The sequence below is a fragment of the Balaenoptera borealis genome, assembly GCF_965194805.1.
Source record: "Balaenoptera borealis genome assembly, chromosome: 8".
In the NCBI taxonomy this organism is placed as follows: Eukaryota; Metazoa; Chordata; class Mammalia; order Artiodactyla; family Balaenopteridae; genus Balaenoptera; species Balaenoptera borealis.
Genome location: NC_138865.1, coordinates 60086888 through 60107911, shown reverse-complemented (window position 1 = coordinate 60107911; position 21024 = coordinate 60086888). Strand labels below are relative to the sequence as shown.

Genomic DNA, 21024 nt, shown 5'->3' with positions numbered 1-21024 from the left:
ATATTTTAAAATTAAGATAGCAGCTGGAAGCATTTAGATATTCCAAAATACTTCAACATTCCTTATGGTCTGCCATTTAAATAAGATTTTTAATCATGTATTTAAAAAAGAAATAAAGACTGGATTTCTTAGCAAAATGATTTTTGGAAAAACTGCTTTCTTATTTCTAAGAAAATCAGAGGTTATAGATATTTGGTTCCAGACAAGCCTTTTTCTTCTGCAACTTCAAGAAAATATCTCTGGTCTGTGCCAGCTCTTTCCCCTCTTCCCACTCCTATTTGAAAGGGGTATAGGAAGGAGATAGAAGGATATTAATCTCACACATATTGAACCAGTAATTGAGTAAAAACGTTTGTGGTATTTCCTCTTAACATTTTGTATGTATTTTTGTCTGCTGTTTTATAGTTTGGACTTTGTTCTCCCAGGAGACTCATAAGCCTTTTCCTTAAAATGCTTCCATCCTTTTTGTTTAATTTCTCTCAAATTTTCCCAGGATATTCTTTTGCTCCCTAAAAACAGAGACATAAATTTTAGGAAAGTTGGTTTCCCTAAAATTCAGCTTTCCACATGTGAGAGTTGTCCTGGGTACTCAGCACAGAATATCTGCTATCCAGTCAAGATGGTGCCCAGTTTGAGGTCTGCATTACTTTAATGCCTCTGTTTGTCTACCTCTAAATTGATCGTAAAATGTATGTTACATGAAGCTTAATTACTGTTAATTAAGCACGCTCACATCCTCACATGAAGGATAATACTTACAGTTACATTTTGAGATTTATATGTTAGTTATAAATACACTTTATGAGGAAAGTACCACAAATTCTTTGAGAAATCTTTCCTGACAATATTTTCACTTTTCTCTCCAATTTAGAAACTTCACCAACAAAGACTAATGTAAGAACAAGACAAAGAAAGATTATAGCTTAAGAATTCTGATTAAGGAGAAGAAAGTCTGGAATTGACAACAGATATCTTTTTTTCTGTTCTGAAAATTCCAAGTTTCTAAATTTGCTCCTCTTTTCAAAGCTGGGAATTAGATTACAGATAGGAAATCTTACATTTAATGAATAATAATCCAGGGCAGTCAAAATGTGCCTCTGAGCAAGTGTGATTACTGTTAGTCCACATCAGGCTGGAATATATATGCACAGTAATTCTGTGTCCAGTGTACACTTGCATATCTATTTGTCTCACTGGAATGCCCCTCTCCCCAGGAATCCCAAGCTTGTCTGACTAGGCAAAGTAACCAAAGGGCTCTTAAGTCCCTAGTTTCTGCCCTGTGATATTAGTGAAAAATTCAAAGGAGTCTGTGAAAGCTTGAAATCAAATACATCATGTGTGAATCTTCTCTCTACAAAATGCAAATGTTCCTATCAAATTTAATAGAGCATATTTTTAAAAAATTCCTTTCAATGGTTTATGCCAGAACCTTGGAGGTACAATTAGCCAAGAGTACACTGGGAGGAAGTCTTTAGAGTGTCCTTGAAAAACTCCTTACCATTTGGCAAGAAAAATAATCCAGAAAAAAATTTCTGTATTATCTACATTTTGTACTAGAGAAGAGATAAATATAAACTTCAACACTGGTCTTCACTGACTAAATACCTCCCATTTTTCAACATTTAAGAGAAGGAGAGAGGGAGGTAGGGAGGGGAAGAGAAGAAGAAGAAGAAGAAGGAGAAGGAGAAGGAGAAGGAGAGAGGGAGGGGGAAAAGGAGAAGAGGGAAAAAAGGGAGGAAAAGACCACAAGACTGAGTTGTGCTTTTTGTCCTCCATTCTGTCCTCACAATACCAAACTGAATGTTTGAGAATAAGTTTTTACAGAAAGTAATGGAAGGAAAATATGGTATAAAAATGCTCTCCAAAATATGACATCAATTTAGAATTGTTCCAGGACTAAATGAGAGCTTCTGTTTCTTGTCTTCATTGTGAATTCTATTTTAACTTTAAAATTAATATACAGAAATCTGTTGCATTTCTATACACTAACAATGAACTACTGGAAAGAGAAATTAAGGAAACAATCCCATTTACTACTGCATCAAAAAGAATAAAATACCTAAGAATAAACCTGACTAAGGAGGTAAAAGACCTGTACTCAGAAAACTATAAGGCACTGATGAAAGAAATTGAAGACGACACAAATAGAAAGATATACCATGTTCTTGTATTGAAAGAATCAATATTGTTCAAATGGCCATACTACCCAAGGCAGTCTGCAGATTCAACGCAATCCCTATCAAATTACCAATGGCATTTTTCACATAACAAGAACAAATAATTTTAAAATCTGTATGGAAACACAAAAGGCCCTGAATAGCCAAAAGAATCTTGAGAAAGAAGAACAGAGCTGGGGGTATCACACTCTCTGACTTCAGACAATACAACAAAGCTACAGTAATCAAAACAGTATGGTACTGGCATAAAAACAGACACACAGATCAATGGAACATGATAGGGAGCCCAGAAATAAACTCACACACTTATGGTCAATTAATCTATGACAAAGGAGGCAAGAATATACAATGGAGAAAAAGACAGTCTCCTCAATAAGTGGTGCTGGAAAATTGGACAGCTACATGTAAAAGAATGAAATTAGAACATTCTCTAACACCATATACTAAAATAAATTCAAAATGGATTAATGACCTAATTGTAAGACTGGATATTCCTAGAGGAAAAACATAGGCAGAACGCTCTTTGACATAAATCACAGCAATACTTTTTTGATCCATCTCCTAAAGTAAAGGAAATAAAAGCAAAAATAAACAAATGGGACCTAATTAAACTTAAAAGTTTTTGCACAACAAAGGAAGTCATTGATAAAATAAAAAGATAACCTACTAAATGGGAGAAAATATTTGCAAGTTATATGACCAATAAGGGATTAATATCCATAATTATTTATTTATAAATAAATATTTATTTATAAATGATTATGGATATTAATATTTATTAATTAATTAAATTAATAATAATTAATATTATTAATTTAATTAATAAAGAGCGCATACAGCTCAACATCAAAAAACAAACAACCCAATTTTTAAAATGGGCAGAAGAACTGAATAGACATCTTTCCAAAGAGGAAATGCAGATGGACAACAGGCACATGAAAAGATGCTCAACATCACTAATCATCAGGGGAATGTAAATCAAAACTACAATGAGATATCACCTCACACCTGTCAGAATGGCTATCATCAAAAAGAACAAAAATAACAAATGTTGGTGAGGATGTAGAGCAAAGAGAACCCTTGTACACTGTTGGTGGGAATGTAAATTGGGGCAGCCACTGTGGAAAACAGTATGAAGTTTTCTCAAAAACTAAAAATAGAACTACCATATGATCCAGCAATTCCACTCCTGGATGTATATCTAAAAAAACAAAAACACTAATTTGAAAAGACACATGTACCCCAATGTTCCTAGCAGCATTATTTATAATTGCCAAGATATGAAAGCAACCTAAGTGTCCATCAGCAGATGAATGGATAAAGAAGATGTGGTATACATTGTGGTGTATACACACACACACACACACACACACACACACACAATAGAATACTACTCAGCCATAAAAAAGAATGAAATTTTGCCATTTGCAACAACATGGACGGACTTGGAGGGTACCATGCTAAGTGAAATAAGTCAGACAAAGACAAATACTGTATGATATCACTTATATGTGGAATCTGAAAAATACATCAAACAAACAAATATAACAAAAAAAGAAGCAGACTCATAGAAATAGAGAAGAAACTAGTGGTTACAAGTGGGGAGAGGGGCAACACAGGGTGGAGGAGTGGGAGGTACAAACTATTGGGTATAAGACAGGCTACAGGGATGTATTGTACAACATGGGAAATATAGCCAATATTTTTTAATAACCATAAATGGAGTACAACCTATAAAAAATGTATTAAAAGTAAAAAAAAGTTTTTAAAAATAATCTTTGTCAGTTTGGTAGTTGAGAGCTGGCATAACACTTTAAAATTTGCATTTCTAATTTTATAAACTCATGTCTTTTGCCCTGTGAAGGGAGGAAGGTATTTCTTACACATTCATGTCGCTTTTTATGTTGAAAATGATTTTCTAATATTTATCTTTGTTTTATCTACACTTTCTTAAAATAGACTTATTTTTAAGGCTTAATTGTTTTAGAGTAGTTTCAGCATAATTGAGAAGAAGGTACAGGGATTCCCATATACCCCCTACCCTCACACATCCACAGCCTCTCCCATTATCAACATCCCCCACCAGAGTAGTGCATTTGTTACAACTGATATTGACACATCATAATCACCTGAAGCCCATAGTTTACATTAGGGTTCAGTCTTGGCGTTGTGCAGTCTATGAGTTTGGACAAATGCATAATGACATGTGTCCATCATTATAGTATTACACATATTTTCAGAGCCCTAGAAATCCTGTCCTCCTACTATTCATCTCTCAACCTCCAGTAACTACTGATCGTTGTATTGTTTCCATAGTTTTGCCTTTTCCAGAGTGTCGTATAATTGAAATCATGCAGTATGTCCCCTTTTCAGGTTGGCTTTTTTCCCTTAGTAGTATGCATTTCAGTTTCCCCCATGTCTTTTCATGGTTTGAAAGCTCATTTCTTTTTAGCAATGAATAATATTCAATGTCTAGATGTACCACAGTTTATTCAACCATTCACCTACTGAAGGACTTCTTGCTTGCTTCCAAGCTTGAACAATTATGAATAAAGCTTCTATAAACATCCATGTGCAGGTTTTTGTGAGGACATAAGTTTTCAACTGTTTTGGGTAAATCCCAAGGAGCATGATTACTGTATTGTATGGTAAGAGTATGTTTAGTTGTATAAGAAACTACCAAATTGTCTTCCAAAGTGGCTAAACCATTTTGCATTCTCACCAGCAATGAATAAGAGTCCCTGTTGTTCCATGTCCTCACTAACATTTGGTGTTGTCAATGTTCTAGATTTTGGCTATTCTAATAGGTGTGTAGTGGTATCTCAGTGTTGTTATAATTTTCATTTCCTTAATGACATATGATGAGGAATATATTTTCAAATGCTTATTTCCATCTGTAAATCTTCTTTGGTGAGGTGTCTCTTAAGGTCTTTAACCCATTTTTTAATCAGGTTGTTTGCTTTCTTATTCTTGAGTTTTTAGAGTTCTCTGTATAGTTTGGATAATAGTCCTTCATCAGATGCACCTTTTGTAAATATTTTCTCCCAGTTTCTGGTTGATCCTCTAATTCTCTTGATATTGTCTTTCACAGAAGTTTTCAATATTAATGAAGTCCAGTTTATCAATTATTTCTTTCATATATCATGTCGTTGGTATTGTAACTAAAAAGTCATCAGTATACCCAAGGTCATCTAGGTTTTCGCCTATGTTATCTTCTAGGAGTTTTATAGTTTTGTGTTTTACATTTATATGCACAGGCCTATGAACAATTTTGATTTAATTTTTGTGAAGAGTGTAACAACTGTGTCTAGATTCATTATTCACAGGTGGATGTCCAGTTGTTCCAGTACCATTTGTTGAAAAGACTGTCTTTGCTTCATTGTATTGCTTTTGTTCCTTTGTCAAAGATCTGTTGACTATATTTATGCAGATTTACTTCTGGGCTCTCAATTATGTTACATTGATCTAGTTGTCTGTTCTTTCCCCAATACCACACTGTCTTAATTACCGTAGTTTTATAGTAAATCTTGAAATCAGGTAGTGTCAGTCATCCAACTTTATTCTCCTTCTTCAATATTGTGTTGGTATTCTGGATCTTTTACTTCTCCATATGAACTTTAGGAGCAGTTTGTCAATATCCACAAAATACCTTGCTGGGATTTTGAAGGAGATTTCAGTGAATCTATAGATCAAGTTGGGAAGAACTCACATCTTGACAATAGTGTCTTCCTATCCATGGACATGGAATATGCCCCCAGTTATTTAGTTCCTTTTTTATTTCATTCATCAGAGTTCTGCAGTTTTCTTCATATAGATCTTGCACATATTTTGTTAGATTTATAACCTCAGTATTTCATTTTGGGGAATGCTAATATAAATGGTATTATAGTTTCAATTTCAAATTCCACTTTTTCATTGCTAGTACATAGGAAAGTGAAATGATTTTTGTATATTAACCTTGTACCCTGCAACCTTGCTGTAATTGTTCATTAGTTCCAGGAATTATTTTGTAAATTCTTTTGGATATTTTATATAGATGATCATATCATCTGCGAATAAAGACAATTTCATATCTTCCTTCTCAGTCTTGCCTTGTCTTATTGTATTAGCTAGGACTGGACTGATTTTAATGTAATCAAATAACAATCTTTTCCCTTATAATACCTACATATAGCATAAATGAAAGGAAAAATGTGAGAATGAAATAAATTCAAGTTTAATAGAATATGGCAAAAATAACATTTCTTTTTTAAAAAATTGTATGTGTTCTAGTATACTGTGTGCTTACTGATGTCTGTAGCTAATACCAGTTTTTGAGGTAAAGAAATTATTCCAGGTCAGGCCTCTGAACTTTGTGAGATTACTCTGAGTCCAGCAACAGGTTTCTCAACTATGCAGGTGGAGACGTCCATAGTCAGCTCATTCCAAAAGGATAAGGCTTAAAGATGAATACTCATACCATACAGATACCAATGAGACCTCCAACAAAATGTATTCACTTAAAATGGGAAGTAAGTTCATAAGCAATAAGCTAATCCATCAGCTGTACACAGCACCAATCCCCTAATATGAGAGAGCCATGAATGAGTGCAAGAAATTCCTTAGATTGTAGAACTTAAGAAAAAGGAGTTTTGAATGGCCTGTAGCCTAAAACCTGCCCAGAAATATATTGAGTGAGACACAGTCTTTAATAGGATCTGAATAGATTATTATGCTTTAATTACTATGACTATGAGTAAACTAACAATTTCCTTTCTCTTATCATCACCTGCCCAGAAATGTATTGAGTGAGACACAGTCTTTAATAGGATCTGAATAGATTATTATGCTTTAATTACTATGACTATGAGTAAACTAACAATTTCCTTTCTCTTATCATCATTACTATGACTTGGAGCAGTTTCTATCAGTGACTATTTTGAATATTGATGAGATCCTTTTTGCCTTTTTCAAGGGCCTCCAAATCAAATGTAAGATTCAGATTCTTCTCAACCTAAATGAATTGACTTGATTGTTTTGTGGTTTATTTGGGGAGTTTCCCACACATCAAGTACCATGTTAAGCAAAATTTCCCCTTAAAGGGCACCCTTGTGGGGCTAATGGATAGAATATGCAGGTGTATAGAAACTGCAAAACTAATTGACAGATGACAAATGCTTCACTGCTCTGCCCTGGAGCCAAAAACCAGCAGGTAACACATCTTTTTTCTTTGTTCCCTTTTTCAACATTTTCTTTGCCAGTAGAGAAATCTCTTTACTCCCTGTGCATTTATAATTCGCCATTTCACCATTTTAAAATTTTCTCTTATCCATTTCCAAAACCTCTTAATATCTGTCAGTTTTATTTCAACCTGTTAAAAATACTGGCTTGTGGTTGCAGCTTCATATAAAGTAGTAACTGGTTTCCAACATAAAGACAGTACATAAACACCAGTCCTAAGTAGAAATATTTCTGTACTGACAGCCAATAGCTCACATGCATTATCAGGCCTGACCATAATGAGGTGATGAATGGAAGTTAAAACTTTCAGTTTTCAGTATATCCTTCTAATGAATTATCAGAGCACCTATTATAGCAAGCATTATTTTTAGCAATTCCAGAAAAGAAACACAAACTCTACCCTCAAGATAGTTATTAATTCTTTGAAAAGACAAAACAGTCACGCATGAAAAGGTGAACAATAGGAGGGTTAAATAGTCAATTAAAAAACAGTAGAATAGATGTCTGTAGGTATTACACATGACTATGATACAGACAATAAATGCTATGGAATTCAGATGAATTCAGGGAAAAACTGTAAGCAAACTCAGAGAATGTTCCATTGCTGGTCAGACTTGAAGAATGGGTGGGATTTGGAAAGAACAGAGAACAAGGGTGAATGTGTGGATGGGCGAAGAGATTAAATGGTATGAACAGCTATGTTGGCAATATGCAAGTTGTGTTAGAACAGTGACTTTATCAGTCTGAATAGATATGATGGTCAAAGGTAGAATGCTCTCTCTCATATCTTATGGCACATGTGAACACTTCTTCCTTTGTGTTCTTGGGGGCTGTTTTAACAGCGTTACAATGGCGCATATCATATTGGTCAAAGTTCAGTTTTATAGGTTTGTTCTTCAACTCATCTGAGACCTCCAGAGACAGGAGCTGTATTCTCGCTCTCCACTACCATGAGCATCTAGTACACACCTGATACATGAAAGTCATTTACTAAAACTTAGTTAGGTGAATGAAAGGAGGCAAAATAAATACTGAGAGATTTTTCTCTTTGTAAAGATCATCATTTTCCATGAATTACTGGAGTTTCCATCCTCAGTAAGAAAGGCATAGATATCCGAAGAGCCTCTACTTTCCAATGATATTTCATCTGGCTTTCCACTAATAATGGGATCAACTGAAAAACATATTTGAAAATGTTGGCTTAAACACAGTTAAATGGGTTTCTTTTTATGCATTCATTCACAAATATCTATTGAGTACCTACTATGTGCAGGGCACTGTTCTAAGTAATAAAAGCAAGTAGTTAACAAAATAGATTAAAAAAACCCTGCCTTTGTGGAGCTTATATTCTAGTAGAGGGAAACAAAAAAAATTTAAAGTTCTAACACATACGGTAGTTTACAAAAGTAACCCGAATTATTCACCTCTTCCTGTATCCGCATCTTTTACTTTGTAGCATTGCAGTGCCTGCCTGCTCTGAGTCTGTGCCTGGCCATGTGACCTGCTTTGGCCAATAGAACATTAGCAAATTGATATAAGCACACTGAAAGGCTTGCTGGCTCTTGTGTCTCTGTGACTGTCAGAAGATTATGCCTTTGCTAGCTTGCTGACGATGAGAAGCACATACAACAGAGCTAAGATGCTCCAGTCATCTCACTGGGGCCTCCTAGGTTACCCAACAGCCGGGAGACCGACAGACAAGTGAGTATGCCTAACCCATATCAATTGAGTTGCCAGGGAGTGACAGAGAGACGTGGGAGATGAAGACAGGAAAGTAAAGGGAACAGGACAGACCCAATTTTGTAGAGCTCTAAGAATTCTCAAAGCCTTAATATGCTAACAAGCCGTGAGAGTTTTCAAACAGGAGATTTAGAATTCTGCAATTCCTCAAATGTATTGATACCCAACGCTTTTTTTTTTTTTTCTCTCTCACAGAGTATCTCAAAGCTCTGCCAAATCCACCTGTGGGTAGTTTTCATCTTAAGGTCCCAGGCTAGGCTGAGATGGAATGGTTGGAGACAAGCTGAAACTAGCACCCTGACAACATTCCAGAAGATCCAAACACTTAGGTAGAGTCTGCTCCAAATCATGCCCCTCCTGGCTATGTAATTTGACATGCAGCAGATATACTGGCTTTTTTCATTAGAAAAGTTTCATATGTGGCATATTACATCATCACATAAAGGTTCCAAATGAAATAAAGTTCTAAAAAAAGAAAAAATCAGATGGTGTGTTAGAATACACAGAAGTTATAAATCACTAAGCTTTACAAGCTTTCCATTAATAAAAAAACAAGGGTAGGTTCTCCAGATGTTCCTAATCCACATCACTTGGATGAAGACCCAATAGCTTAACCTGTCTCAACAAAGAACATCTTATTTCTACATAAAAGAAATGGAATTGCTGTGATAATTTTAAAGATGGATTAACATTTAAGTAACTTACATAAAAATGCACGTGCCTGTTGATTTGTTACAGGAAGTATCATCTCAATCCAAGGTCCCTGACGCCAGAGAGGTTTTGCTGGCACTGCTGAATTTAAGACCCTACATATATACACGAGACAAGAATTATCACTCACACTGTATTATTCGATCCCAAACTCCCTTCTTTCCCTAACTTCTTCATTATACCTTTTCACCCCAACTCCTTTCAATTATAGCTACTTCTTCTGAGAATAAGAAATAATTTTAAAGTTGAGAATGTATAGTATCTCCACCCAAACAGAATCCATCATATTTAAATTGAAAACCTCTTGGCTATTAGCGAAACTATTTGATCAGTTTTATCTTCCATATTTTTTCTCTGTCATATTGTACATGAAATAATGTGTGTAGAAATACTGTAAATTAAGCATTTTAAAGAAACAGGTTCTCAAAACAGCATATCATACACACTTTTAAAAATTGCTGTTTAAGTGCAAACTACCTTTTGCAAACTGAGAAGAGGTACATTTTCCTCTGCTTCCCTGCAAGGTCCATATTCCCCCTCTCTATGACTGATCATACTCTGTCAATTCCTTTTCTGTAGGCCAGAAGGGAGACTTTCCCCCTCTTCCGTTCCACGTAGCTACTGGCAAGGAAGACTTACCAAACACATGGAAATGCCAGAAAGCACACATACAGGAGAACCCAAAGCAAGTCCCTAAGATTCTCCTGCTGTAGAAACCCTCTCTCTACCTCCTTGCCAGCATGGGATATACTTCCTGCTAGGATGGAGCCCTCCCAGCCAGTCCACGTATGAGCATGGCACTGCATCCTTCAAGGGAATAGAATGGAAATATCTACTTAATCAAGTAACAGATATTTATTGCTTACCTGAGAAGCCATGTATTGGTTATTTCGGAGATATCCAACATATGACACCAATCCTGGCCACAAGGCAAATACCCTATAGTTGGGGGAATAAGGTAGCATTTCTATGTAAAAAAATATTAACTGTTCAAACTAAATTGACTTATTCAAATACTAACATTACAGAAGTTCAGTAGAAGAGCTATTACTTGGGATGAGTCAGGCCATCAGGGAAAACCTCAGAGAGGAGGAAACTTTTATTTCAACCGTGTAACATAAGCCTAAATTCAGTTAGGTAGGGAGAGAAACAAGGAGAGGGACACAAGCAAGGCTTTTGGTTGGAACATACATTCCCTCCAAAAAAACTTCCCGCATTAAGTGTATCAGGTACTATCCCACGTGGAGAAGACAGTAACAGACAAGACAGAATGCTGGTTCCCTTGGATCTTACATGCTAGAGGAAAAAACAACAAAAAATAAGTAACAAGCAATAAGCATCATCACATCAAATTGTGACAAGTATTATGAAGAAAATAAAACAGGAGGATGGCATAGAGGAGGGATGGCAACTTCCACCAAGATGGTCGGGAAGGCAGTTCTGAGGTGGCCTCTGACCTGGGGCAATGACAGGAGCACAGAATGTGGAGGGCAGGCTTTCCTAAACTCTAGGTTGGAGAACTCTGGTGTCCTGGGAAATACCAAAGAGTGATTGAGGAAAACAAAAACAACACTTTTCCATAGACATTCTTTTTGGAGATTCATAATACACATTAGCATATGGAAGACATCTGAATGTCCTCCAGGAAAGAGAACCTATTTGACTCAATGCTTTCCCAACATACCTGAAGGTAATGGCCCATTTTTTTCTTGGTGATGGTGTATGCCCTGCGGGGGCTGGGAGAGTGGAGGGGCAGGTTGTAATAGAATAACATTTCTATTACTGGTTCTCAAAATACTGCTTAATGCTAAACTAAGAAGTCTGAAGACTCCAACAGAATAAAACCTGAATGGGGTTCCCTGTAGCTGTGTCATATGGTGGCCTCTTTGGAGTTTGATCTGTAGTAAATAGAAAGCCCCTCTAACTTTTGAACAGAAAATTGACAAGGTGAAAGTGTGTGTTTTGATACTGTTACCCTCATGTGATAATGCTGAGTGGGTTTAATGAAGGAGATTAGGTAGATTAGTTAGGAAAACATTTTTCTAGCCTAAGCAAGAATTCTTGAACCAAGATTTAGCGAAGGGGATGAAGAGAAAGGGAGAGACATGAAAAATTAGGAAAGAAGATTTGGCCAAACAAGTGGACATCTCATCTAGAATGTGGGAGAGACACAATAGTGAGTTGGAAGCAATGGGTTGGTATTGGGATGGTGGATCAGACATAACAAAATAAAATTAAAGAACATTTCACAAGCAAAAACGGATAGGCAGAGACAGAAGGATGAAATGGCAATAAGGAATGAAACAAGGTTGAGGTTATCATATGAACAACCTACAGTGGAAAGTTTAGGAGCTTACTATTCATTTTATAGGCAAGCTACTAGGATTTTCTTAGCAGGAATGATTTGAAGTATGTTTTAGTAAGTTTCATTGCGAGTAGTGTGTAGGATTCACTGGAGAAGAAAGAATGGAGATAGGAAGAACCACTCAAGGTCAATTTCAAAAGTCCAGGTTAAAGATAAGCAATGCCTCGGAGAGAATGGAGCCTGGGGATAGGGAAGAGGAAAGAGATGCTAAATGTGTCTCATAGGTAGAATATGGGAATTGGCTGGGACCAAGTGTGAGTGAGGCAAGCACTGATGGGGAAGGAAGAGCGGAGCCTGACAGCATCTTCATCACAACTGGGAAAGTAAGTTAGACAATCGAAGTTAAGGGTGGAGGCAGCAGGTACCTGGCAGCAGATCCTCCGTTCCATCTGGAACGTGCTGAATTTGATGATCGGTGGGCTGTTCAGGAAGAGATGGTCTGCAGCCCGATATGAAGTTGAAGGAGGATTTCAGCCTAGAGATAAAGAGTAGCATTGACATATATAAACTACCAGTGTGTAAAATAGATAGCTAGTGGGAAGCTGCTGTATAGGACCGGGAGCTCAGCTTGGTGCTCTGTGACCACCTAGAGGGGTGGGATAGGGAGGGTGGGAGGGAGACGCAAGAGGGAGGGGATATGGGGATATATGTATACGTATAGCTGATTCACTCTGTTGTACAGCAGAAACTAATACACCATTGTAAAGCAATTATACTCCAATAAAGATGTAAAAAAAAAATAAAAAAGATTACAGAGAGGATTCGTTTAGCGGGAAGAGCACGTGACAAGACTCTGTCCTGACTCTACCACCTCCTCTCTATGTGACTCTGAATGTTACTCCTCCTTCCTGTGACTCAGTTTCCTCCTCAATAAAATGGGGATAATAATACCAATCTCATAACACTGTCATAAGAGTTAAATAAGTTAGTATATGTGAGGTGCCTAAAACAGTATCTAGCACATAGTGTTTTAGGACCACAACAATGTTATTATTTTATTGTGGTTATTATTGTTATTAAATGACATAGATGAGGAACTTTTTAAGCAATGAACTAGAGCAATAATCTTTAAACAACTCTTTCTATTCTCAGTGTCAAGTTATACAAGCCTTCTTATCCTTCATGAAAATGAGTAAATAATGCTATGGCTATGGAATTGATACTTGATTTTCAAATTCAAGCTCAAAAAATACCCTAGTAAAGGCGCAATATACTATATTGTTGCCTTGGATACAAAACAGTGTTATTTTCTTTGTAGTATTTGATTAATTAGGCCATGAGAGTAACATATAGATGAGACCTATATTTTGAAATAATTTTACAGACAATTCAAGACTCTGTTAAATTGGTATAGACTTGGAGGTTCAGAGGGATGAGTCTAGAAAGTGTCACTTTATTCATGAAGATTCTATCTCAACTGTTTACACTATTGATGACCTTCATCAGACAATTCAGGCACCTTAGGGTCAGGCTGAGGGAAATTTTAGGGAAATAAGTTCTCTAAAAATATATGACTATGAGAATAGTAACCATTTTAAATATAAAAGCCTATTTATTTGACAACAGAATGTTCACCAGTTATTGCTGCAATAAAACTGCAAAGATTATTAATGCAGTTTAATGAAGCTGGCTGTGAACCGCGACTTTAAAAATGCACGCCGTTAATCCAGCCTGTCTCTCAAACTGGCCCTTCACAAAGGAAAGGATTATCTCATCAGTACATCCTGTTCTGTTGTGCAGTGAGGATGCTTCATCGATTCAACTGACGATGGTTTTCTGGAAGCAGTTAATACCCTGAAGAGGCATGCTAGGATGAGAACAGCACAGTTTCTCTTCACAAAGGGAAAACAGTCGGTTCATATGTCCTAAATGCAAAGACCTCAGAAATAAAATTGCAAAGCATGCTTTTGGGTGTTGTTTTAAAGTCTGAAAAATATTTTAAATATGTATTTTTAAATGAGGATTCAGTTCTTTTATTGGACTTGTTTTAATAGTGACCAATAACATGTTTAAAATTCTGATGAAACAACTGTTCTCTGTAGAGTCATAGACAGATCAGATTTATGTCTTTAAAGGCTTGAGTCAGCAATACACAGGAGAATTTTTTAATGTTTCAATTTTGTTATCAAATGTATGTAGACTGTACATTTTTCAACAACTGTGACCAGGTCATGTAAATATATAGAAATTTAGGCAAAGGATATTTTTTTATTGTTGATGACAGGTTTGTTTTTTTTGGCAAAGATTACAGTTTTTTCCTCTCAGATGGCACTATGAATCAAAAGACGTTTTCCTTGAAATTCATAAAGAGCACAAAGTTGGTTTTGTGTTTAATGTCTGAAACACCTGGAACTAAAAGAAAGTTACCACAGCATAGAATTTACAACTGTATTTTATATGAAATAACACATAATCTCTATTTAGCTTCAATTTAAAAAAAAAAAAAAAAACTCCCTGCAAATTTAAATGAACAGGAAGCTGATAGGCTTAGAGGTACGAGCCACTGGGCTGATTAAATTGGTGGGGAAAGTAGCTGAGCCTGAAGCGGAAAGTCTGGGCATCCTGGCCCCCTCCTCTAGTGAGTTCAGTATGATTATTTAAATTATTTCTCTCATTTCAGGTCACTAGAAGAGTCCCCCTTCCCTGCTCTGGCTCCCAAAGTTGGAGCAGATGGAAAGACAGCCGACTCTGTGTGATTGAGGGGCTGAGGCTGCAAACCTCTCCCTGATGCCTGTGAGTGCCAAGGCGCAGGGGCTGGGTGTGTATGCAGCGTGCTGCCAGCTTCCGAAGATCTGCTACTTTGATTATAAAATTCTGATACCATTCATGTTTATTACATGCATGACCCTAAAGCAGCCAGGAGAAACTGAGATGAGGAAGTAAACCTGACAAATGAAGCATTTAATAGAGCTAAGCTAGAAGTCTGCTCCCAAATTCTGACTTGTGGCTTAACAAATAAATGAAACCCAAGTACCGTTCTGAGGAATAGGAAAGTTAAGTCAATTTCCCAGAATCCTTCAGGAAGAAGTCAGGCTGATTTAAAAATCTCCAACTAACTCAAAATAGTTTAGAATAATTATTCACAAGCTAATAAGTAAGGAACAACAGACATGGGTGGGAAATATAAAATAAAAACAACAAAAAGAAATAGGCAAAAAGAAAATAGCTTATGTTTTATATATATGACATATATGACATTTTTTTTAACAGTTCACTCCCCACACACAAGCTTAACAAAAGAAGAAACATTTTCTGTCTTTTCCCTTTGTATCTGTTATCTCCCAGCACTTAACAGCAGTGCTGGCATATAGTAGGATCTCAATAAATAATTACTGAATCAATCCATCAATCAATCAATAATTATAGCTAGATTTTTTTAAAGTGTATGAGCAAGTGACACCAGCAATAGGATCAACACAGGCCTTTCAGGGAATAAGATTATAGCACCAAATTGCAGGGGCGGAGGGGACATCATAGCATTTCTGGTAAATATTAAAATCTCCCATTTGGCTCCTTTCAGTGGCAGTGTCTCTTTCAGTCCTGCATTAGAGTACTTGTATGATTGCTCTAATATTTTGTTCACAGGTTTGTCTGCTTCACTAGACCATGATGCCTGCTTTTCTCCTGCTTAGTACAGGGTCTGGCACAGTGTTTAATAAATGTTCCATGAATGAAGGAACGGATAACAGGTATCTGGATAACAACCACGATTCCAGATGTTTTACTAATTGAGATGTCAAGAATCCCTTCAGCTTTTAAATGGAAAAGAATTATAGTGTGATAGCCTTCTCAAAATTTTTCAGGCCCTTTGGGTGACTGGTTTTTTTTATTCCACTCTTCAAAGGTAGTGGGGAAAGAATTCCTTTCTTCCTCTGAAATTCCACTGATGACCACATGATGGCGCTGGCACTGCACCATAAATACAGAAGCAGCTGGGCAGTGTGGATTCCCTAGGCCCCTCCAGGGGCCTCCCTCTCTCTTTTTCCTGCCCCCACTCTTCTGCTGTGTTTCCCCTCAGGTCCTCCTTTCCATCCAGTCGAGCTTGATACATATAATACTTGCCAAGAAGCTGTCAGACCGGAACTAGATACTGCCCACCTGAAGCTGGTTTGTTCTTTGTTCTCAGACAGGCCAAATTCTGTCCGTTCCTCCCATCTGAAAAAATGCCCAAGAACATTTTGAATGCTGTTTAAAGCTGTACATTCTTAGTTTGAAGTACAGGTCTTTTTATTTTGCACTTGATTGGCCCCTGCAAGTGACCTATTCCCTTCCTAACAAAATAGCCAACAGAGCAAATTATGTCCTGATAAGTTATTAGAACCGCCCCAACTGAGGAAACTGAGAGCTAAGGCTTTGCCAACATGCACAGAAGTGAACTCTGACGGTATGAGTTGTATGAATTCTTACATTCAAGGTAGATTGGAAAACTTAGAGAATAAAAATAAATCACTTGAAAATCATCTACTGCCTAAGAATTAAAAGTGAGTTCAGAAAGCAGATAATTAGTATGGTTTTCAAAAACAGAAGAGGGATAAACATTTTCATTAAATTAAATGAGGATTTTCTCTTCTTTTTAAATTGAGGTAAATATTATATATCGTGAAATGCTCCAAGATTTATGTTTCTTTATAACAATTTTGTTGAAATATAATTTACATTTAATAAAATGCATCCACTTACGTCTATAGCCCAATGGGTTTTGACAAATGTATATACATTAACTTAAACACCACCACCACACCTCCACAGTCGAGATACAGAACTTTTCCAGTGTCTGAGATAGTCCCTTCAGGCCCTCTCAGGTCGACCCCTCCCCTCCCCTCACTCGTCTAATTTTAATTGCCTGTGAATACTTTTGCTTGCCCTTGACCTTCATATCAATGGACTCATAGAGTATAAATACTCTTTGTTTCTGGCTTCTTTTACTGTCTTGTCTTGTTTGGTTTGGTTTTTTGATGTTCATTCATGCTATAGAGTTTATTTCTTTTTATTGCTGAACAGTGTTTGATTATATGAATATAAAGCAATTTTTTATTCATTCCCTTCTTGCACATTTGATTTGTTTCCGGTCTCAGCTATTACAACTAAAGCCACTATGAATACTCTTATACAAATATTTTTACAGACATATGCTTTCATTTCTTTGGGGTAAATACCAAGGAGGGGAATCGCTGAGTTTTAAGGTAGGTATATATGTTTAAGGTTATAAGAAACTGCCTAAGTTTCTAACGTGGTTGTATTAGTTTCCTAGGATTGCCATAACAAAGTACCACAAACTGGGTAGATGAAAACAACCGAAATGCATTGTCACAGGGTTCAGGAATCCAGAACTTCTGAAATCAGGCAGTTGGATATCAAGTTCCTGTCACGGACAAACTCCCTCCGAAGGCTCTAGGGAAGAATCCTTACTTGCCTCTTCCAGCTTATGGTGGTTGCTGGCAATTTTTGCCATTCCTTGCCGTGTGTCAGCATAACTCCAATGTCTACCTAGTCTTCACATGGCCTTCTTTCCTATATGTCTCCTATCTCCCTGTGTTTCAATTTCCCTCTTCTTACAAAAACACCAGTCATCAGATTCAGGATCCTAATCCACTATGACCTCATTTTAGCTTGAATACACCTGCAAAAACCCTGTTTCCAAATAAGGTCACATTCTGAGGTTCCAGGTGGACATTAATTTGGGGAGACACTAATCAACCCAGTAGAGCGGTTAGTTGAATAGTTTTACACCTCCCACCAATACGTGTGGGAATTCCAGTTGGTCTGCATCCTTGCCAATCCTGGGTATTGTCAGTGTTGAAAGTTTTGGCCATTCTAGTGTGTGTGTAGCATTATCTCATTTTGGTTTTATTTTGCAGTTCCCTGATGACTCTTGATGTTAAGCATCTTTTCACATACTTATTGGTTAGGGATCTTCCTTGGTAAAGTTCTCTAAGATATTTTCCCACTTGAAAGTTAGGTCGTCCTTTTTTTGATTTGTAGGAATTATTTACATAACCCAGATATAAATCACTGGTCCGATATATGTTTTGCAAATATTTTCTGTCTGTGGCTTTACTTTTCATTTTCTACAGTGGCTTTCGAGGAATGGAAGTTTAATTCTGATAATGTCCAATTTTTAACTTTTATATTTAGTGCCCACTCTAAGAAACTCCCCGAACACTGGGTTCTAAAGATGTTATATACGCTTCCAGAACCTTTGTGATTTTAGCTTTTTTGTTTAGTTCTATGATTCACCTTGAACTGATTTCTGTATAGAGTAAGCGTAAATGTTCATTTTCCCCACATTTATCTACTTGGTCTGACTCCATTATGGAGAAGACTCTCGTTACTCTGTTAAAAAGCTCTACCTGAAAATTACCTGACTATACATTTTATGTTGAAAATTGATGGTACATGGTCTGTTCCAATGATCTCTTTGCCTATTCTTGCCACAATGTTATAATTGCTGTAGTTTTACAGTAAGTCTTGAAATCAGGTGGTGTGAGTCTTCCAACTTTGTTCTTTTTCAGGATAATTTTGGCTATTCTAGGTACATTTCTTTTTCATGTAAATGTCAGGGCTAGCGCTTCAATTTCCACCAAAAAAAAAAAACTGTTTGGATTTTATTGGGTTGAATCAAATATATAGTTAACTGGGCTTTTTAATAGTTAATTTGTAAAATCCATTTCTTGCTAAGAAAACCTCATTTTCTAAACTTTTTTTTATTTTCCCGAACTTGCCTTGTCTTTGGAAAATATGTATAACAGTCTTAACCCAAATCAGAATTTATTTTAAAAATCCTGGAAATTATCCAATCCATTTTAAGCTACTCTTCCTTGAAAATAAAAGTAAATAAATAAACACTTCTCAATAATTCAAGCCTGGGAAAGAATTTTTCTGACATTAGAAAAAAATGTACACATTTATGACAAGTAAAAACCATAATTCCCAAAATGTTTTGGAAGCTTTATTTTTAAAAAAACTCATTAATTTCCATTTTATTTAACTGTTAGCTTCTAAACACATTTCCAGACTAGATTTGACAGAAAAGTATGTTGCCTAGTTATTTTAATTCAGTATGTTCAAATTACTGAAAATTAAAAAGCAAATTTATTTTTCCTCACATCTCTCTCTTATTCCATTATCCACTTTAATTACATATTCACAGTATAAAGGTAGAGAACATTTGAGAAATCCACCACAGAAGAAAGCACCTGGCATACTCTACTTTGCAAATGTTTTCAGCCTCAGGTTATTCTCAGTCTTGTTTGTGTTCCTTCCCACATGAAATATTTCAATGTTCAAAAAGTAAAAACTCAAAAACAAAGTCTTAATTATGATTGCCCCACATTTCTTTTAAAAATCTTGTTCCCTGGGGCTTCCCTGGTGGCGCAGTGGTTGAGAATCTGCCTGCCAATGCAGGGGACACGGGTTCGAGCCCTGGTCTGGGAAGATCCCACATGCCGCGGAGCAACTGGGCCCGTGAGCCACAGCTACTGAGCCTGCGCGTCTGGAGCCTGTGCTCCGCAACAAGAGAGGCCGCGACAGTGAAGAGGCCCGCGCACCGCGATGAAGAGTGGCCCCCGCTCGCTGCAACTAGAGAAAGCCCTCGCACAGAAACGAAGACCCAACACAGCCAAAACTAAATAAATTAAAAAAAAAAAAAAAAAAAAAAAAAAGAAAACACCAAATCTTGTTCCCTGGCGCATTTTGAAGAAAGCAGTGATGGATTTTTTTTCCCTTCTCAGAATTTTATTATTTATTTATTTTTTAATATATTTTTTAATTGAGGTATAGTTGATGCACAGTATTTGCAAATACTTTCTCCCATTCTGAGGGTTGTCTTTTCACTTTGTTAATGGTTTCCTTTGCTGTGCAAAAGCTTTTAAGTTTCATTAGGTCCCATTTGTTTATTTTTGTTTTTATTTTCATTACTCTAGGAGGTGGATCAAGAAAGATCTTGCTGAGATTTATGTCGAAGAGTGTTCTGCCTATGTTTTCCTCTAAGAGTTTTATAGCGCCCGGCCTTACATTTAGGTCTTTAATCCATTTTGAGTTTATTTTTGTGTATGGTGTTCGGGAGTGTTCTAATTTCATTCATTTACATGTAGCTGTCCAGTTTTCCCAGCACCAGCAGTGATGCATTTTGAAGAAAGGAATCCGACTGCCATCCCTTCCCAGACATTCCTATGTACTTTACCCCAACCTCACCTCAATTTTCAGTGCATGAAATATCTGGATTTTAGCACACTGTTCTTTATCTTTCCAAATTCGAAGTGACAAGAGCTTCAAAATTAAGACATTTTTTGTCTACAGAATTACAATGATTCAAAGAAAACTGCAGCTCTCACCAGATAGTGTGAAACTTAGGTCTCCACGGGGAAGGTGCCATCTGCTGGGCGGGTCTGGGAGCACAGAACTGCAGCTTCATCTCCCTCACCGATTCAATGGGGGTGATTCCTATTATTTCTTCCATCATGAGATATAGTTTCCCCTCAGTGTAATATTTCCTAAAATTAAAATGCATTGGAAAATCTACATTAAAATTTAACCAGAGTAGGTAATAACCTCCCCCCATCAGAGAAATACATAACTAAGTTTACTAAACTTAAATCAACTCAATACGACAAAGCTTGCAAAACTAGATCTGTTTGGGGAATGGCATAGAGAGTATTTATAAATAAATTGATTGAATGAATTATAAAACATCCATATAATGAATGCTTCACAGTTATTAAAGATATTTATGAAAATGTTTAATGAAAACAGAATTATTTATATCATTATAATATTAATGGGAAAATGAAGACAACATAACATATGTACCTT

General features: G+C 36.5%; 1 protein-coding gene and 1 long non-coding RNA gene across 4 annotated transcripts in view; one reads left to right on the top strand and one right to left on the bottom strand.

Annotated features, from left to right (window-relative positions):
- The window catches only part of LOC309633177 (uncharacterized protein), a 102643-nt gene that overhangs the window by 38456 nt on the left and 43163 nt on the right, over positions 1-21024 (bottom strand). For 2 of the 3 annotated variants that reach the window (XM_082401693.1, XM_082401692.1), the window contains exons 4-7: positions 20547-20705; positions 12579-12688; positions 10715-10787; positions 210-274 (exon numbers count right to left, since the gene is read on the bottom strand). In XM_082401693.1, the coding sequence (XP_082257819.1) occupies positions 226-274; positions 10715-10787; positions 12579-12688; positions 20547-20674 (360 nt within the window). In that variant the 5' untranslated portion in view covers positions 20675-20705 and the 3' untranslated portion in view covers positions 210-225. Of the gene's footprint in view, positions 1-209; positions 275-10714; positions 10788-12578; positions 12689-20546; positions 20706-21024 lie in introns of those variants that run through there. The other variant, XM_082401694.1, reaches the window with a different exon arrangement.
- Positions 267-19842, top strand: LOC309633190. The gene is made up of 3 exons (XR_014247373.1): positions 267-1643; positions 1693-9098; positions 14834-19842. It is a non-coding gene; the product is annotated as an uncharacterized lncRNA (long non-coding RNA).